The sequence below is a fragment of the Channa argus genome, chromosome 10 (assembly GCF_033026475.1).
Source record: "Channa argus isolate prfri chromosome 10, Channa argus male v1.0, whole genome shotgun sequence".
Lineage (NCBI taxonomy): Eukaryota > Metazoa > Chordata > Actinopteri > Anabantiformes > Channidae > Channa > Channa argus.
Genome location: NC_090206.1, coordinates 6320939 through 6341076, shown reverse-complemented (window position 1 = coordinate 6341076; position 20138 = coordinate 6320939). Strand labels below are relative to the sequence as shown.

Below are 20138 nucleotides of genomic sequence, written 5' to 3'. Positions count from 1 at the left end.
TAGACAGATGCTGTCAAAATAGTCTGATTGAGACAAAAATGTTTTCCTAATGGCTCAAATGATGTGCATTGAAATACGTACAAGTCCAATTTGTATCTGTCTTAATCATGGACGGGCATTTTTTCTTTTGTCAACGTTGAAAAGTGAAAGGTTTTAGTTCAGCTTTCGAAGAAAGTATTTAAGAATGAAAGCCATCTTTATGTGTAAGGGTGTGTCAGCAGATTTGTTGGACTGATGAACATGTTTTTCTTGACTACCAGTTATTATTGATATATAGAAACATTTTATGAATAAAATGTTCAAAGTTGAGAGGATTATAAATAAGAACTGTATGAGAGGAGTGTTAATTCTTTCACTATGGATAAACAATTATTGCATGCTTTATTACTCACTGAACATGACATTACATTTCAGTGTAACACCTTTTTTGACTACTTTCCAAATGTGCCCTCTTTGCTCTACTTTGCCGCCCCCCCCCCCCCCCCCCCCCCCCCGATTAAAACATTCTAGACACGCCTTTGCAGGATTTCGTGCCAAAAATAATGCTGTCTTCTTATTTGTCTCTTTTGTGGATTAAAATTCTTAAGGAATTGATTTTAAGGAATTGTATTGTTATTTTATTTCATGCGTATTTCGCACGAGTTCTTGAATGGGATATTCCTGTTTTTGTTTTATCGCCAACCACTTTCTCTCCCCCTCCCCTGCCCGCCATTACGGTCCCGGTCTGATGACGTAAGCAGCCGGAGGCGGCTACGTGCTAATTCACGGCAAAATGTGGATTTTATATATGCATGAATAATCGTAGTTTTACGGGAAACGTCAGAAAATATTTCTTTCAGAATGACAAACAGAACATCTTATTTTTACGACCCAGACGTGGGCAACTTTCATTACGGTGAGTTTGGTTATTGTAATGAACAGGACTACAATGGGAAAGGGTGCTAATATTTAGCTGGCCAATGCTACAAGCTAATAACTGCAGGAATTAAGTAGATTTTTATATTTATCGTTTAGCATTTCACAAAGTCACGGTGCATTTGTACGCTTACTGCGTTCGTTTTTATTTTTTATTATAGCTATGTGTGTGCACAGATAGCTAAGCAGCCGGCTATGTGCCGCTAGCTAGCTAACGTCACCTAACAAACTATATCTGTCACTGTGAGTGTTTGAGTTGAATTAATGTGATTCTTCTTACTCGACATGTCTTATTAAGTGCGGACAGGTCTGCTGTCATGTTCCTTCAATTGTGACTGTAAAGTAAAGTAATATCGCACTTTATTTTCCAAATCTAAACCACGATATATGCTTTGCAACTTAAAACTTCAATTGTCATGGATGAAACTATTTGAACCGGGACATCTAAAGTCACTTCACACACACATTTGCACACAAATGAGGTGCAGGTAATGCAGATTGGCTTCATTTCGAACAAAGTAAGTAGAAAAATTCGAAAATTAGCTGCATAGTATTTCTATCATTTGTTATTCTTCTCAGCCTGATTTTAAAAACTGAGATCATGTAGTTTTAGAGTTACATTGTCATGTAATCTGCTCTAATCTAATATAATTGGTGCACTAGAGAACTGATTTTACTGTAACGTGGAAACCGTCTCTTCCAGGTGCTGGTCACCCCATGAAGCCTCATCGTCTGTCTTTGACGCACAGTTTGGTGTTGCACTATGGACTCTACAAGAAAATGATGGTGAGCAGCACAGAGACAGATTGTTGGATATTTAGACCCTGACAAAATGATGGACTTTAAGTCATTTGTGGCTTTTTTTTTTAAATTTATTACTAGGTGTTTAAACCATACAAAGCATCTCAGCATGACATGTGTCGGTTCCACTCTGAAGACTACATAGACTTCCTACAAAAAGTCAGCCCCAACAACATGCAAGGCTTCACAAAGAGCCTCAACACATTTAATGTTGGAGATGACTGGTAAGCATGACTGTACCTGATTCAAAAGTATTAGTAATAATTATTACTTTTAGAAAACCTGCCAAAATAGTTCTCTTTGTGTACAATGTACTTGAACATCTCAGATGGGTTCAGATAGCTGGTTTCAAGTGGGGAAAAATACCAGGATTTGTAAAAATAAGCAAATCATTTTATTTATGAAATAGACTGACGACATACAAATGCATAACTCAGTGACCGTCAGTAAGAACGACAGAGTGGCTTAAAAGCTTTTAACACTTCACCATCCACACACCAACGGCAAAATGCAGTATTTCTGGGAAAACACTTATGACAAAAGAGAAAATGGCGAATCTTTTGCTTAAACCTGTAATTACTGTTCATTATGTAAAAGTAATGTGAGGGTCTCGTCTCAGCCTATATCTTTTACCCGTGCAACAGAGAGTTGACCTTCACTTCATGTTTTGTAGGTTTTTAAATTTTTCCAAATCTCTGACTTAACCATAAGAAAATATTTTTGTGTGTGTGTTTCAGTCCTGTGTTTCCAGGGCTTTTTGAGTTTTGCTCAAGATACACAGGAGCCTCTTTACAAGGTGCTACACAACTCAACCACAAGGTAATGCACAGAATCCAAATACACACAACCCCCACTGACTGAAGATAGTGCTGCAGCTGTGGAAATCTGCTGCTACTTCAGCTCTTTCTGTGTCACACACTTTGTAAGTGCTCATTTAGGGGAGATTTGATTTTATTTCTTTTGTAGCCAAGTTAACTTCCTGTCCTGCTCTGAGGCTCCCTAGAAGCTGGTAGCTTAGAATGAACATGTGTGTAGCAGTTAAAGTGTTTGAGGGTGAAATCAAACACTTTATTTGATATACTGAAATGTTCAGCTCTCAAGGGAATATTGTGACCTTCAGCTGATGCTATTTCTGTTATTTTTGTTTTTAGATCTGTGACATTGCCATCAACTGGGCTGGAGGTTTACATCACGCCAAGAAATTTGAGGTCCGGACAAAGTCTTTTATTTTACAGTCAGTATTCTCTTAAATCCCTTTTCTATTTTACTGCTAATGGTGACTAAAATGTTTTGTTTGCATCTGCAGGCATCTGGGTTTTGTTATGTGAACGACATCGTCATCAGTATACTGGAGCTCCTCAAGTAAAACAACACTCCTCTGAATAACTTTAAGAAGTGTCAGGGTTTCTCTCTCCTTCAGTCTTTGCTTTGTGTGTGTTTCTGACAGATATCATCCTAGAGTTCTATACATCGACATAGACATTCACCATGGTGATGGCGTCCAGGAAGCTTTTTACCTGACAGACCGAGTCATGACTGTCTCCTTCCACAAATATGGGAACTACTTTTTCCCAGGAACAGGTAAATGCATATATGAAATGTTTACTTTCTGTATTAAAAGTAGACACTGGGAATTTGTTAGATATTCTGAACATGCTTCTCATGCTTTAACTGGTAGTTTTAGTGTTTATGAGCAGTGTACACACGAATAACAGATTAATTCATTTAGACTTATGAAATTCTGTTGCTGTGATTTTCAGTTATTTTAACATCTTTCTCAATGAATATGACATCTGTTCATTTTTCCTTAGATTTTTACAGTGTTCACATACAAGTGAAACTGTCACTTGTACTGCATTAGTAGAATGTGTACTTATATAGAATCTGTGTGTTTGCTGTAGGTGACATGTATGAGGTCGGAGCAGAGAGCGGTCGGTACTACTGTCTCAACGTCCCTCTGAGAGATGGCATCGATGACCAAAGTGAGTTCACTTTCTGCACATATATCATTAAAATATAGCATTTATTGAGTAAAATTACACTTAGAGCAGTGTTGTTATTGTGTGACCGTGTTAGGTGATACATTTTGAGGCGAACTTGTTATCTTGTGAACCACAGTCGTGTGTGTGTGTGTGTGTGTTTCAGGCTACAGGCAGCTTTTCCAGCCAGTTATTAAACAGGTGGTGGATTTCTACCAGCCAACCTGCATCGTTCTACAGGTCAGACCTTAAAGACTTCTTACAAACATCTGCAATTTCAACTAAAGGAATCATTAACTGTATGTGTGTTACAATAACAGATATTTCAGGTTTAGTGAAATAAGGACCTACTGCAAGTAATGCAGGTACCAATGTTTATCAGAGATGCATATAAATAGTTAGAAAGAGATATTAAGTTTTTTTTTCTTTTTCTTTTTTTAAACATGCCCAAGTGTGTATGCAATTGGCAGAGATGGGAATTTTGAGGGAACCAGTTATTATGGCTCCATTCTAAAAAATGTCTCATTGTTATTTTTCTCATGTTTTTATTTGGGGGCAGATGTTACTGGGTTTATATAAATAATCACAGAGGAACCTGATACGTTAGGGTAAGGTTTATATCAGCATCAAACTTAAACATCTTATAAATATAATTCATTTTTGCACATGCGTGTACTTGGTTTAACAGCACTAAAGTATTAAATTACTCATATTGCCTATTGTCATTATTTTGTGGGTTTCACGCGCGCGCACACACACATGCACACGTACACCTGCCTGCAGAGTTGGTGACAGAAGAAACATGTACTTTAGTTCCAGTCACATAAAATCCTTCATTGGCTCTTGTTGTCCGCTGTGTGTTAGAAGTGTAAAACACAACTAGAAACAATGTTCGAGGCTGATTTCTCCAGCCATTGTTCAGAGTTCATATCTGAAACAGGCTTATGTTTGCGTTTGGAATTGTAACCTGTGAAACAATCAGAAAGAAATGTTAATGCGTCTCCGTCTATTTATTGTCCCATTATGTCACTTGACAACTGCCGCTCTCTCTCTAGCTGAGCCAGGGAGGATGGACCAACTGAATGGTGCATTTAGGGACAGCAAATGACAAATCATACTCCCCTTAAAGAAACGTCAGTGGACAACATTCTAAAGATGTAGGACAGGCAGCAAAATTTGGCCACAACATCAAAAAGAACAGCTCTCAAGTAGAAGAATCCATTGTTTCTACCAATGAGCTGTTTAAAAGAACTGGGCTGTTCATCGAACATTCTTTAAGTAGCATTTGGTAAAGTTGACAAAAACCTGCGTATAAAAAACATCAGTGACTGGTTTATCTAAATAACCCCCAACATCTTTCTTTCTAACTAACAAAGGTAAATATGCAAAAGCAAATTTCAGTTTCAGGGAGCAGTTGGACAGAGGGTCTGATCATTATAATGGAACAGCCTGTTAAGGCTTCTGTGTCTCCTGCTCGTCTCCCTGCTCTGTTTTACTTGCTCTGTGAGTAAAATATAATGTATGTTAGTTATTGTTGGGCTACTCGTGCCCAACAATGCACAAAAGTATCTCATGTAAAGTATTAACATTTTGGGGAGGCTCAACTTGGTCCAAATGCTGGAGATGGTGTGACGTGGTTCAATGTGAAATTAATCAGTGTAAATTGTAAACAATATATCAAAGGATGAATGAAAACCTCAGCTTTAGCTGGATTTTGTGAGACCACTGTAGTGGTTTGGTTCTCAAGTTTGTTTTTTCTTGCAGTGTGGAGCAGATTCTCTGGGCTGCGACAGACTGGGCTGCTTCAACCTGAGTATAAGAGGACATGGGTAAGACTGACGTTACATTTGACATACTTTAAAGGATGGGAAATGGTCTGTACTTTGCACTTTTGTAGCTGCTGGTACTCAAAGCACTTTACACTGCTTCTTATTCACCCATTCACACTCATAAGCACACACACACACACTCACACACACACCGATGGGGGAGCTGCTATGCAGCTGGCCAACACTCACCGGGAGCAACTAAGCTGGGGTTCAGTTGCTCAAGGACACGTCCTACCTCCTGCACCGCAGTCGCCCCACAGGACGCCTTTACTAATTTTGATGTTGCTTTTTTTGGTTTTAGTTGGAGTAGTACATGTACATAAATTAAACTTCATACATTAAACTTCCCTTTGGGTTTGCTGTATTAAAATATTTCTCTAATTCTAGCTAAAAAAATGCCTCCAGATGACCTCAGTTCATATTATGTCATCTTGTTGTTCAAACTATAGAGTTTGTAATCATGGCCAGGGTCTCATCATCATAACCTGCTTTTCAAGAGCTCCTCCAGATGACATCATCTGAACTCCTAATGATGAAAACTCCTCTAGGTGATGTCATCTGGAGGAGTTTTTCAGCTAGAAGCAGGGAAATATTTTAATATAGGGAAGTCAGAAGGAAGTTTAAAAGCATTAATGTACATTTGCACACTAAATTAATAGAAAGCAAGTTGAAAATTGGTGAAATCGCCCTCTAACAAAGTGAAACACGCTGTGTGTACATATGGGAGCATTCATTTGTCTCTCTGTGTTTCAGTGAGTGTGTGGAGTTTGTGAAGAGCTTTAAGATTCCGCTGTTGGTCCTGGGAGGAGGAGGATACACGGTGAGAAACGTGGCTCGCTGCTGGTAGGTCACACACACAGAAACAAGAAACAAGTGTGGCATCAAAATAATATTTAAGCTTTTAAAACTGAAAACAATTTTTGTCTACTGGATCAAAGGACATTTGAGACGTCTCTCTTAGTGGATGAATCCATCAGTGACGAGCTCCCATACAGCGGTGAGTAGTTCCCTTACATACCACAGCAGCTATTAGTGGTTTAGTAAGACGTGTACAAAAAACGTTTTCATTGACTACATTCATATTGAACATTGACAGTATTTGGCACCATCTGTTGGAGGTTCAGTGTAAGATGACACTTCAGTGGAAATCATTTCTGTTTTTCATTTCTCTCGCCCTGCTGGATTTGTCCTCTCCAGAGTATTTTGAGTACTTTGCTCCAGACTTTACGCTCCACCCTGACGTGAGCACAAGGATAGAAAACCAGAACTCCAGACAGGTAAAACATCATTAAATACTAATAAATGTTACTGATTTAATAGTTCTTATTCTACTCTTATACACTTCAGTGTATCTGCAGGACCAGAGGGTTGTTCTTACAGTAGATTTATTGTGTATGATCATGGTCTCTCTTCAGTGCCGTCATCAAATCAGGGTAATCTGTACCTGCAGCGTGTTGTCGTTCTAACTGCATGTGTCATTGCAGTACTTGGACCAGATCCGCCAGACAGTGTTTGAGAACTTGAAGATGTTGAACCATGCGCCCAGTGTCCAGATTCATGACGTCCCGTCTGATATGCTGAGCTACGAACGCAACGATGAGCCAGACCCCGATGAGAGGGGGGCTGAAGAAAACTACACCAGGTGAGCACATCTGGAAGGGTGCAGTCTAAAAGGAGTTGGAGTTGTGCAATATGTTAACTATGCGAGTTGCATCTTACTGGCTGTCATTAAAATCCCTTTCTTAGACCTGAGGCAGCCAATGAGTTCTACGACGGTGACCATGACAACGACAAAGAGAGTGATGTGGAAATTTGACCTACAAGAATGAGAAGCTTTTGTCTCCAAACACCACACCTTTGCCTCAGATGTACGTCAAAGAAAAAGACTGTCAAGCTGTGAGCACCCACGTGGCCTCTCCACACTGACATCACAGCTGTTCCTCTACCATAACTCACCCGAGCAGATGTGATGTTAGCACTGGAGGAGGCAGAGGGTGGGTTAGTCAACATGTTAAATACTGTAACGAACATTGTGTATCAGCTGTGCAATGTCGTTCTGCTTTTCTGTATGTGCATAACTATAGTCTATTGTTTAGATTATTTTTTTTTTAATGTGTTCTTTTTACATTTTTATCACTTGGAATCAAACCCATTATCATAGCAATAAGATGTATTTAAACATCAAATTTAACATTTTTTTTGTTCACTGAATTCAGTTTAAAAGCAGTGTCCTTTTAACCCAAAAGATGTCAGAGCAGTTAAAAACAGAAGAAAGGCAACAGGTGAGATTTTTGATGGCTCTCAGACAGGACATGATAATTTGAGAAACAGTTCAAGTGGAAAGAAACATTAGTCAAACTTTACAGACTACATATGTTTAAACGTTTTGTTTTGATCACTAGTCATGTGCCTCATAGTTCAGAAACGTTGAGCAGTGAGGTGGAGCTGGACATTATAGTGTGAACCTCCACTTTTAACTGATTTGATTTCTACAAGCAAACTGCATTATTGTTGTATATAGGTATAAATAATGAAGTGTGAGTGTTTCTAATGAAGAAGAGGAGAAACTTGGTATTAGTTTGATATTGGAGCCTTTTTGTGCAGAAGCAGGTACAGTAGGTAAACAAGATGCCAGACTGCTGGGCCATAACAGCAGCTTTGTTACAGATCAGCATTAGAGGCGAGTAGAAACACTTTCTACCACTTCTGGACCTCTTTTTGTCAAACTGATTTCACGTGGCTTTTGATATTGTCTACAGCTTTTGTTTGAAATAAATAAAATTAAAAAAATGTTGACATTTTGAACATAGCCACCAGAGGGCGAAATGACTTGGGCTCTTCTCACTGCACCACTGCCAACTAAAAAGAAAAACATAGCAGGAGTCACTGCCAAAGTCATAGTGAGTTTATTCCTCATTCATCCTATATGTAGAACTTCTTGCACAACAATCAGTACTTGAGAATACACACTACCATTAGTTTAAAATCTCAACAGACAGGGCTAAACTTAGCAGAAGTGTTGTGGGGCATTAAGTAAATCGGATATTTAATCTTGTTTGACCCAAACATGACAAACTAGAAAATCTATTTAAAGTCACTGGATCTGAAGAAGGACCATATACGTGTTATTGTAAAAACTGTCACAGGCTGAACATGAAAATGCCATGTTCTGTTCTGACCCATATTTCATATTTTAATGGACATCTCCAAAGGAATTTCTGACTCTACACTGTGGCCATGTGAGGCTAAGTACAAAATTATCAGTTTGCATGCAATTCCAGGCAAAAAAAAAAAAGACCCATTTAAATACGTCTCTGGTCAGAAATGGTGAGTTTGGCATCTGTGGGCACACGCTGACATACGGACACCCAGAGTTTTACAGAACACTGATGATGGAAATATGCAACTAAAGCAGTAAAGTTTACAAAATGTCCAATCTGCTCTGCAGATGTGATAAAATGTTTCGTGTTCAAGTCGAGTGACAGAATAGAAGCATGTCGTTCTCTTGCCCAACTCACTGATGTTAAACATTTCTGGTTGCAGCCTTATGAAGACTTAGATAACTAATAACTTCAGTTCAAATAAATAGCTTAATTCACATACACTGTATATCAGAAACCATCTTTAAAAACACACATTAGGCTGAACTTAGACCACAGCAGAAAATCTGAGCAGTAAAATCAGACTAGTTCCAAGTCATAAATCTCTTTTTTTCCCCCAGTTGACGAAGCTGCACAGACACACCTGAAGCAGCATTCAGGGACAATCACACATAAAAAGCATCATGTTTCAGCTACTACCTAGAGGAAAGAGGGGCAGTGAAAAGACAGTTGTCAGGATCAAAGTGCAGTGGTGTTGGCAGTGTTGGGTTATGTCATTTAGTTAATGGAGGTTGCTTTGCGTTTTTAACTTAGGCCATAGAAGAGGGCTAGAAACTTTACACTTCTGTGCTCACCAAGCACATACACCAAGAGATGCCAATTTCAAGTAGAAATAAATGGCCCTTTGTGCTGTTTGAGATGTTTTTCTATGGGAAAAATGGTGCTGCATCACAGACAATTATGTGTTGCAGTACTGTTGTTGACCAGTGGGATAAAACGGGCAGCAGGGCTCACTGTCACTCCGTACGCCAGTCTAATTATACATCCATGACCTAGACGATTTTGTTGACAGCAGACAGAACAGGCAGAGTTGAGAGGCTTACAATCAAGTGTCAGACATGAGCCTTAACAGCAAAGGCAGACGGAGAATAAAGGGGGGACACAGCAGCAGATGGACAATAGGAACAATGAATCTTACTAGTGGCAAAGTTCCGCAGAAGGGAATTCAGCTCCTGAAAAACATCTCCTGAGTTGTCTAGTGTTCTTATGTTACATATTTCAAAGAATCTTTTCGGGCCAGTTTAGAATAAAATCATTTTTTTTGCTTTCTTTTGAGCAACACAAAATTAAACTTTTCCAATAACAAAGGAAATGCCTTTAATACTGCAGCATAGTTTTAGTCAGGAAAATTTGACAGCACTTATCGGTTGCTGTGTTGCTTGTTCACAGAAGCTTATTCGCCCTGATGCTGATTGGCCTCCAAACTATTCTGAGACATGTGCTCATCTGCTGTAATGGCAATAATTCATGCGCTGAACCAAAGCATGTTCACAACGGTTTCTGCCCTGATGTCAAACTGGCCCAGTTTTACAGTTCAGACATGTGTGGTGGATACCATAGTGGAGCGGGTGCAGGTCTACAGCTCTTCACTCTCAAACAGCGGGGCGGTGTGCTGGGCGGTGTGCTGGGCGGGGCTCTCCACAGTCAGAGCGGGCACGTGGCTCAGAGACGACAGCAGCTTCAAGGTCTTCGAGCCTGGGGGGGCCGTCTTCATGGCCGGGGTGGTACGAGCTATTAGGGCCACAAAAAAGGGAGGCGGTGAATTTGATATGCTCTGTGCTGATCAGTTATACTCCAGAGCAATATTTTTGTTAGTTATGCTGCTTTGTTGTTTGTGTAAAATGTGAATAATGACTATTTTGAATCTGATTTGAGCTGGATAACTTTGATTAAAATAAACAAATAGTGAATATAGTTACTACAAACACTGACATCATTAGTTTACTGCAGTGTTAACTTGCTCAGCGTTACCCACATACCATTACTTAAATGTAGCCATACATCTAATTTAATACTTCAGGTATGTATCCTGATGTTTGAAATATTGTAAATAACAGACATCAGAAACAATTCAGGGTGTTGGAATTACTGTCTTTCCTCATATGCACATGAAGGTGTCTTTACGGAAACCTGCAGTATTTACAGTAGAGCAACTGTTAACACATTTACAGACATGCAGATTCCTGCTTTAATTACAAATACTCTGATCAGTCTTAAGATTATTTATATATATAAATTTAATGCAATCCAATACAGTGGCTCTGCCATAAATTCTACTTTTACAAGGTTAGCATTTCTCAGCGTTTAGGTTGAAACTGCCTCGCCTCATTTATTTAAACAGGGCCGTCAAAACCTTAGAACCAGCTCTTCTTAAAATGAACTCGACCTCAATAATAAACAAAATACACACAATTATCAATTTTCTGAAATTATAACCTGGTAAAAGTCCAAATCATGGCCGAGCCACTGTATTGGATTGCATTACATTACACAGGTAGTCGTAATATTCTTCCTGATCAGTGTATAATATACATTACACGAGTGCCACTAAAAGCAGTGGAGCATTTTACTGGGTAACAACTCAGGTTAAACATTCTTTTCATGCCAGGTGTCTGAAAATACCTCCTGTGCCCTGCACAGCACGGCACAGCTCATAGCCAGACACACAAGCTACATCATTAAAACGGTTTATCATTACTCAATGATAAAACATACTAATTTTGGGAACTCAGCACTTGACAGACAGTGGTCTAAACTCTCTTTCAGGTCGGCTCAGGAGCTGACCCCTGCTGCTCATGGTAGTTTTCTGTACGGCGTGTTGTCACTCAACTCCCCCACCACACAGCAGATGGTGCGCTATGTGATCAAGCAGAAACCTAATATCTGTGCCCACCAGTCGATGAACTCCATGGTTATCGCTCCGGCTGGTTGGTTGTGAGGTATATTCTTTAAGTAAACGGAACAGCTCCACGTCTGATATGTTTATCAAGTTTCCGCTCGATCGTGTAACGCAGCATTTGTCTGACGTGTTCTGGGCTCAAGAGCTGAACTCACTGAAACATTGTGTGTGTACAGAACATTCTCCATCTGCCGTTTGATTTCACAGCCTGGGCTACTATGGTAACTTAATAGGCTCATAAACCCGAAATAGGCACTTTGAGGCAAATTTGCATAAAAACTTACTGCCTACATCCAGCCTGGCATTGCACGTAGACATGCCTGCTTCATTAATGGCAGACAGAGTGTACCAACCGGCATCAGACTTCACCACCCTCTCGATCAACAAGCACTGCCGGCCTGAACCGTCCTCATACAGACTGTGGAGAACCAAAAAAAAAAAAAGAGTTTTTAATTCATCACTAAGTTAACATAGCCGTGTGGAAAACATGTCCTATTGCAGGTGATGAGGAACATAATGTAGTTTTCAATCTTGGTCTACCCAAAATGTATTCCTTACACCCTTGGCTCAGAGGAATGCAGCATATGGTGTCCCAGCCAGGGTTTCTAGAAGCTCTAGAAATTCTACAATTAAGTTAAAGGCTGCTAGAAGTGGTGAGAGGGACTTATAAACAAAATTAGCTTGTCCAAAGGCTTGATTTTTGTAATAGGTTAATGAATAAATGTACCTTCACTTTTAGCTATTGACTTTGGCAGTGGGAGAAGGCTGTGAGGGGAAAAAAAGAGTTCAGGAAGTGCCTTTGTTGACCCACCTCATTCTGTTGGGGTCAATGCGCAGCATATCTTTATCTTTTTTCCAGAAGAGCTGCGGAGGAGGGGAGGCATCCACTTTACATTCTAACCTTACGGTGTCGCCCTCTAAAGCTCTTGTGTTTAACATCTTCTGGACAAAGGTGGGAGGACGCAGAACCTCCTGAGCTGCAGACAGGGAGAATAGATGGCACAGCACAGGTGAATAAATTCTGCCCCACCCTAAAGAAAAAGCTCAACGAGCATCACCAGCATTCCCAGCGTAAAAAACGGCATAGCAACAGATTTGTACCTATTACGTTCAGCCTCATGGTGAATCTGCTCTCCCCTGCTCGGTTCCTGGCCACACACTCATAAACACCGGCGTGGTGCACTGTGACAATCTCTATGATGAATGAGTGCATCCCTTTCTCAGACACCAACATCTTATGGTAGTCATCTGGACGAATGGCTTTACCGTCTAAGTACCAGCAGATATCTGGTGTGGGGAGGCCTCCGACCTGCATTTGTGAAAGAGCGCAGTTGGAATTTTACTCCCCCTATATCAACCTTTGCATGACCACACCAGTACTGCATTCATCATTGGTATAACTGATATGAGGGAGCTGCTGACCTTGTAATAACAAAGAATTGAGTGTATTCAAATTGTTCGAAATAGTAAGCCCCCGATGTTAATGCATGTGTGTGAGTGAGTCACCTTAAAGTCGATCCTACAGAAGCGTCCCTCCTCCACAGTGAGGTCTGGGGGGATCTGTAAAAAGCGAGGAGCGTAACACTTCTCCTGGATAGCTAATCCTTCATTTCCCCTCTCATCTGTCCCCGAGTGGTGCCTCCCCCTGCAATGAGAGAGACACTTCATGTTCAAAAAGGGAATTTAACACTCACTAGTAACAACGCACATACAAGCCACCATGTTTGTAATTCTCCCAACTGACAGCTGGAGTTACAGTATTATTTATGGTCCAACACAATGTTAATTAGAATTAGTAAACACAGGCTATGATAAATAAAAAAATTAGCAATGATAAATACTTAGACATATAGATAAATATTTGGGAATTTTTTGTACAAATTTTTTGTGCATTAAATCGACCACTTTCTATCTTGATTCTGGGGGCCTGGGGGCTCAATAGTTTGCCAAATTGTGGATTTGATTCATGTTTTTGGATTTTGGAGTGTTGCGGCAGGAAGGGCACCCGGGGTAAAAAAAGTCATGCCAAATTAAGGTGCGGAACACATTCTGCTGTAGAGACCCCCTGCAGGGACAAGCCGAAAGCCACAGCAATAATGTTGGTGGTCTTAATAATGTCATAGAGGACCAGGTTTAGCATGACGACTCTGATAAACAGTATTTTAGATGAATTATTCATTAATGTATCACTAATGAAGGTACCACTATGCATAACTGCACAGAGCAGCTTTAGCATTAGCTTTGACACTAAATAGGTAGAAACAAAAATGTCAGCTGTTATTCATGAGCTATTTTTAAAAGACCGATTTAGTTTTACAACCATGTAAACTGAGTGAATACTGCTGGGCTGAAATCTCAAGGAGAAATCCGTTGTTCAAGTTCTTACCGCACGTTGGACTGTAAACTGATAAGTAAATTATATTTACCATAGTCCACCTGTGTGTCCCTCTGGAGAATCTCGCTGTAATAGACAACAAATAATCAGAGGTAATCAAAAAGTGAAAACTTTGGAGACTGACCAAGGGCAAACTGTAAGTGTGTCAGTGTGTGTGTTTGTGTGTTCATGTTCTAACATACATAATAGTCCTGTTGTCACCAGTGAAAGGGACCTGTTCTCAGAAAGCCGGCAAGAAACAGCCACTGACAAAACTATTTGGCTTGTGAGGACATTTGTCCCAGTGTGTGTAGTTGGATGTGTATGTATTGTAGCACAATGTGTGTTTGTTGAGTAGAGTTTGAAAAGCAGAGAGAAAAGATGGTGCAAAGCTCTATGAGTGAACAAGGCTATTTTTTTTTTTCCTCTCCCCACAATAGTGTTCACACACGTGAACTGGTCAAACTGACTAAATGAGACCGCTCACTGCTGCTGATTTTGTTGCCAGGCTTTTCCAACTTTGGGGTTGGGAGCCTATCAGGAGGCCCTGAGAGGGGAAACTGGCTCCCTGTGCAGCAATTCAAAGCTGAATGACTGTCATATTGCATGGGCTTCACTTAAAAGCCAAATGAAAGCTAATGGCTTTTGGAGCAGAGCCAACATACAGTAAATGTCTGTTCAGCACTGCAAGAAGCATCTGAATAACCTGAATCCTTCTGTTTTAAAAATGTTCAGACCTATAGATTTCTGTTGTCTTGTGGTAATACCTGATCGAGCTGTGAGTCTGAAAGATTGTCTTGGTCAAACGCGTAGGTGGTGTTGTCTGGACCCAGCAGCCTACGAGCCATACGCTCCTCGTAGGACAGTTTCTATCAGAAAAACAAAGTTTTATACTGTCAAACTGGAAATGGTCAAACACTTAGAGTGTGTGTCTTATGATTTCATTGTGTTATGTTTAAACTGAAATGTAGGATTGTTCTGCTTCGTACACAGTCAGGAGGACACACCGACACACACACACACACACACACCTGGCTGTTTCTCCTCCTAGCCTCCTTTGAGCGCAGCTTCTTCTCCAGATCCTGAATCAGGGCATCTTTTGAACCCTGGATGTCTTCATCTGTGGAGCGAGAGGAAGAAGGCCGTGGAGCTACAGACTTCTTCAGGATGGGCTTGGGAAGACTGTGAGATAAAGCGACAGAAATAAGGGAGAAAGGATCAGAAGTTAGTTTATTTAACTGCTGAAACATATTTTTATCCAACAACAATGGAAATTAATCCATTTACCTAAAAAGAGCTGTAGTATGACATAATCTATACATGAATCGTGGGAAAACCAGATTGATGTAAACTCACGTGTTTGGTGTCCCCTTGTAGCTGGCAGGCAGGGAGACCACACCTGGCTGAACTCTGTTCTGACTGTTAGGAGTATTGGGTTGCAGGAGAGAGGAGGGGGAGACAGGCGAGCGAGGGAGTGAAGGGGACACTGGGAGAGGCTGTTGAGGTGAGGAGGAGGGAGAGGAGGAGGCCCTCGTAGGAAGGAGGGGGCTGGAAGGGGTAAGTGGGGAGCAGGAGGGGGAGGTGGACAGGTGGGTAGGGTGGGAGTTGGGAGACAGCTTGGAGGGGGAGAAAGGGGAGAAGGAGGACTGGGAGGGCAGCACGGAGCACAGGAAAGCAGCAGATGCTGACATAGTGTCCTGGTTGGCTGGCAAGGTGGCACTGCCGAGGCCCGTGGCACTGGGGACACTGGGGGTGAGGGTGATGGTGGATCGCATGGTGGTGCGGGGGAGGGAGGACGAGGAGGTCGGGAAGGGAGAGGAGGAGTTGGCGGCTGAAGGACTCAGCAAGGGGGCATTGGAAGAAAGAGGAGATACAGCAGAGGCGGCCAGGGTGGAAACTGGAGAGCTGAGACTGGATGAGGAGGGGGAGGACTTGCACGTGCCATTGGCCTGGGTCTGGAGCTGTGTCTGAACAACAGACTGGGTTTGATTCGGATTGAGGTTTAGAGACTGAAACTGTGACTGGGTCTGGGACAGGGACTTGGACATTGACTGAGCTTGAGAAAATGACTGACTTTGTGCAGACATAATTTTCAGCTGACTCTGTGCATCCGTAACACTCAGACTATTCTGGGAACTGAGGTTCTGTTGGGAGTTATTCTGGTTCTCCTGGGCCTCCCTTAGCACACTTTCATAGCTGGGTGCCTGGAAGGCTGCTTGAGACTGAATAAAATGCCTTGGTCTCTCATAGTTGAAGGCACTGGGAGGGAAGGCACTGGGAGTAAAGGTTGGCAGGTCCGACAAGTTCATGTTGTTGCCTTCTGAGGACTAGAAGTAAAAAGACACAGAAAAACTCGGTTAGGTTTTAATATTTTTATATAGCTCTTTAACAACTGTACCAATAAAATTCTCAGACAGCAAAAAACTTGTGTGTGAAGTGTTGTTACACTGAAGCTGTGCTTGGTTGGGGTAAACAGCTTGGGTGTTGAGGCCTTCTCCTTGACTAGTGTCGGTGGCGGCGGTGAAGGTGGAGTGGGGGGGCTGAGTGTACAGGCTCGAATTGTGATCTCAGGTGACCTTTGGCCCTTTGGGCTTGGACCACTATCCTCCTCACCTCCAAAGGAGTGGCTAGGTAGCTGAGGCTCTGGAAAACTGGATGGATAAACATGAACATTTGAGCAAAGATCTGAATACATTGATAAAAATTACAGGCACAGTAATGAGAAGCATGAACAGAAATAGTTATGATGAACATCACCTGCAGAGTCTTTAAAACTACAGTATACACTGAGTATCTGTGACAATCCCCTGGTGTCCAGTTCATAACTACAACTTCTACTAACTTAAGAATCATAAAAATCAAATGAATAAGAATCAAAAAATAGGTAAAGCCAAACATTACAAAATGTCCATTGAAGTACGTATGTTACGTAAGTACTAACAAAAAAAACGCTTCATGTGAAAACAATGGGGATTTCCAGGAGTTGGTTTAGGGAGCTAACAGAGTCTAATGGAGCAAACAGAGGGTCCACTAAAAGTCCAAAAACATCAATATATAAGAGTAAAACTGTTGGTCAAACAGTTGTTCTTCAGTGTAGGAGGGCAAAAAAAACAAAAATGGGAAAAACATTTGAAGATCATTTGCTGGGCTCAGAGTAATATGTGGTCATTTTTAACGGGTTACAGCTACAGTATATGGAACTGGTTTAATCGTGTTGCTTTTAGGATTTGTGAATAACGGTGGTTCCTGTTCCCGTAGGCACCAGGTTCACCCGACAATGATTCCGACCCAGTCGATCACGTTTGGTACCATGATGTCAGTTTACTACTTTGTTCAAATATAAATGCATCAGATTTTTTTTTTTAGATCAATATGTTGACTGATTAACAGGATTATAATATCTATATTCCTATACAGCTGCCATAGTACCAGATGAACTGTGTAATGACGGTAACAGATATCAGTGGTTCCACTCCCATTTCAGTGTACTCAGTAGTTTTCTTCCTGTAATACCAAGCCTGGCTGGTCCTCAACATTTCTACTAGGAAAGAATTTTGTTCCCATGACTACCATGAAGTCTGGGCTACACAGGAGCATAATGACAATAGCAGTCTCTCTCTTTGCTCTTTCTCACACACTCGCTCACTGTTTCTGCATTTGTGCCGGTCTCCCCCCACCCCCACCCCGGCAGAGGAGCGTTTTGCCTCGCCAGCATCAGCTGACCTACACTCTGAAACTTTGGAACACAACACACTGATGGACAAATCATAGTTTCTACTCTGAGTAAACCTAATTCCTGAGAAATGCTGAACTTTGCACAAAGGCCGAGTAAGTCAGACATATGACCACAGAGTTATGATCACTTATAATAATCATGTTGCTGAAAACCACCTGCAGGGAAATCAATCTGAATTGCCTGTGCTGGCATTTGTTTCTACATTACCTGAAACATAGTTTTAGTCATTTCTATACTGAAATTATTCATCAGCCAGCTAAGCTATTGAATGTGTGTGTTTAGTGTGCTGATCTGTATGTGTCGTCGTTTCTAGGCTTCGAATGCTGCTATGTGAAAGTAGCGTGTGAGTTTGTGTGATTTAGTCATGCGACTGTGTCCATGCAAACACATTTGTACGTGCTATTGTGTGATTAATTTGGCAAAGCTATGTTGGTCTTGAAATGTGGACATCAGCTGACAGGTGCAGACCTCACCCTTTAATACACACACACACACACACACACACACACGTTTGTCTTTCTACAGCCATGAGGACATCCACTCTCTTAATGCATTCCCTAGCCCCTTACCCTGAACCTGCTGGCTCCAGCTTGTAATATTCATCATGAAGAGCATTTATTTTTCCAAAATACAGTACATGACAGCTAATACGTGTTAGAGAGGGAACTCTGGGGTAAAAGTGTATTTCCTATTTGAAATAGTGTCACAAAAAAAAAAAAAAGGAAAAGTGAAATTGAATTTAATGATAGTGCTGTTTACATGACCATCTACACTGTGTCATCATTTACCTGACGTTGTTGTTTTTCCCCCCAAGAGAAATAGAGGCAAACAACAGAAGCACCACACATTACAGGTAATCAGAAACCTGCCACTGACCAAAGAATTTAATCAATAAAACCCATCAGACAAACTTTAAGTTAGTCAGAGAAAACCTCAACATGACCTTAACAGTCTGGCTGCTGCCAAAAGTTTCAGAACAGTTGTGTGCAGTACTGAGGGACGGGGGTCTCTGAAGGACACAGACGCCATGTCTGCACTTCACATTAGAGATGAGGTCATAGCTCTGGACACTGATATAGAGCGCCAAACATATTTCACACCATGAAACACCCACTCGATTTGAATATGAACCAAAGTATCAAGTCAAAGTTACAAATGCACTTGTTGAACTGTGTCCAGCAGAACGATGGAGAAGCTGAGGATTTATAATGTGACTTTAAGCTCACTGAGAAACAACTGTGCTCGGCTTCACTGCTCCAGTGTTTTTCTAATTGTAATATTAGACCTGTTGGTAGCATATTTTTGAAGATTATACACAGTGTTTGTCACCCGTCAGCACTTTATTCACAAGCTAAGGATGCTGACAGGTTATCATTTACTTACATACCTCATGCAATGTTTCCTCACATACAGAAATTACCACATGGTTTGGGTGTGGCAATTTGTGAGCATCAAAAATAAAAATCTCCAAATTCCAAACAGATGTTAGCTCTGTAACATTTCCGAGTGAACTTCACAGACATGGGCCTTTTGTTAGACTCTGGCTAAAGGGTTTGATTCTGAAGGACACACAGTCCACATTAGGATTTACAGATGAGCTCATAGTCCATTCTGAGGTACCACTTGGATAAGTAGGGGCTCTCTGGCATCCGGCAGGCACAACTCAACAGCCCAATAAAGTCATATTTCTGATGCTTCCCAAAGCGGATCCTTGAAGCAGATCCAGAGAATCCCCGGAAAAACGCGGGACAACGTTAGCTCAATAAAGTGCTGCAGGATAAATTTGTGACTTAACTCAAATTATTATTGGTACTTTGGCCACACTCTTACAAAACAAAGGGCTGAGCAAACAGCTTGAGCTTTAAATTATCTGACGGCAACATTGTTGGAGGTAGAGCGGTGCTATTGTTGTTGGTTCGATCCCCAACAAAAACACTGAACCCCCGAACTGTCGTTGCTCCCGATGAGTGTTGGCCCATTGGTGTGTGAGTGCGAATGAGACGCGGTGTGAAAGCGCGTTGAGTATCACCAGGTAGAAAAGCCTCATATAAGTGCAGAACATTTACCATTTACCATCTAATACTAACCGGATGACGCAAACCCCCAAATAGACTAAAGTCCACTTTACACGCGCTCTAAACATAGTTTGACCTTTTAAAGGGAATGTAGCATATTGAGTTTCCATGACATAAACAAGGAGGAGAAATCAGCCTGATGAGCTAAACATTAACGCAAACTTCAGATTAACTTTAGCAAAAAGTTCTCAAACCCTGACTGAACGTGCGCGACAAAGAGGCCGTGTCTCTTACCTCGGTAACCGTGTCCACACCACGGTCCCTACATTTCAGAAGACGCTAAATGAAAGCGAACTTTCCCTGCACGAAGCCCTAACCGCGATGCAGAGAGGGACGCTGAACCGCAACAGGTGACACCGCGCGCTCCTG

General features: G+C 41.3%; 2 protein-coding genes across 9 annotated transcripts in view; one reads left to right on the top strand and one right to left on the bottom strand.

The window, feature by feature from the left end:
• The first annotated feature begins 710 nt into the window (after nt 1–710).
• On the top strand, nt 711–7393 carry hdac3 (histone deacetylase 3). Its single transcript, XM_067519373.1, has 15 exons — nt 711–895; nt 1619–1701; nt 1798–1940; nt 2454–2535; nt 2868–2924; nt 3023–3078; nt 3164–3297; nt 3618–3698; nt 3862–3935; nt 5460–5524; nt 6278–6367; nt 6463–6521; nt 6722–6801; nt 7009–7166; nt 7271–7393. Exons 1-15 carry the CDS (start codon nt 841–843, stop codon nt 7338–7340), a joined length of 1287 nt encoding a protein of 428 aa, XP_067375474.1. The 5' UTR covers nt 711–840; the 3' UTR covers nt 7341–7393.
• Nucleotides 5277–20138, bottom strand: part of myot (myotilin) — a 22462-nt gene continuing 7600 nt past the window's right edge. Inside the window, exons 9-19 of one of the 8 annotated variants that reach the window (XM_067519366.1) lie at nt 16405–16609; nt 15315–16285; nt 14990–15140; nt 14726–14827; nt 14011–14045; nt 13091–13229; nt 12686–12893; nt 12396–12561; nt 11869–12002; nt 10241–10416; nt 5279–5504 (exon numbers count right to left, since the gene is read on the bottom strand). In XM_067519366.1, the coding sequence (XP_067375467.1) occupies nt 10262–10416; nt 11869–12002; nt 12396–12561; nt 12686–12893; nt 13091–13229; nt 14011–14045; nt 14726–14827; nt 14990–15140; nt 15315–16285; nt 16405–16609 (2266 nt within the window). In that variant the 3' untranslated portion in view covers nt 5279–5504; nt 10241–10261. Of the gene's footprint in view, nt 5505–7621; nt 8384–8414; nt 10417–11868; nt 12003–12395; nt 12562–12685; nt 12894–13090; nt 13230–14010; nt 14046–14725; nt 14828–14989; nt 15141–15314; nt 16286–16404; nt 16610–20138 lie in introns of those variants that run through there. The other 7 variants (XM_067519368.1, XM_067519367.1, XM_067519370.1 and 4 more) reach the window with 7 other exon arrangements.

Coding starts and splice junctions, on each gene's coding strand:
- hdac3 (XM_067519373.1), top strand. CDS start 841: ATGACAAACAGAACATCTTATTTTTACGACCCAGACGTGGGCAACTTT. Junction 3,079..3,163: donor AGTATACTGGAGCTCCTCAA/GTAAAACAACAC, acceptor TGTTTCTGACAG/ATATCATCCTAGAGTTCTAT. Junction 3,298..3,617: donor CTACTTTTTCCCAGGAACAG/GTAAATGCATAT, acceptor TGTTTGCTGTAG/GTGACATGTATGAGGTCGGA.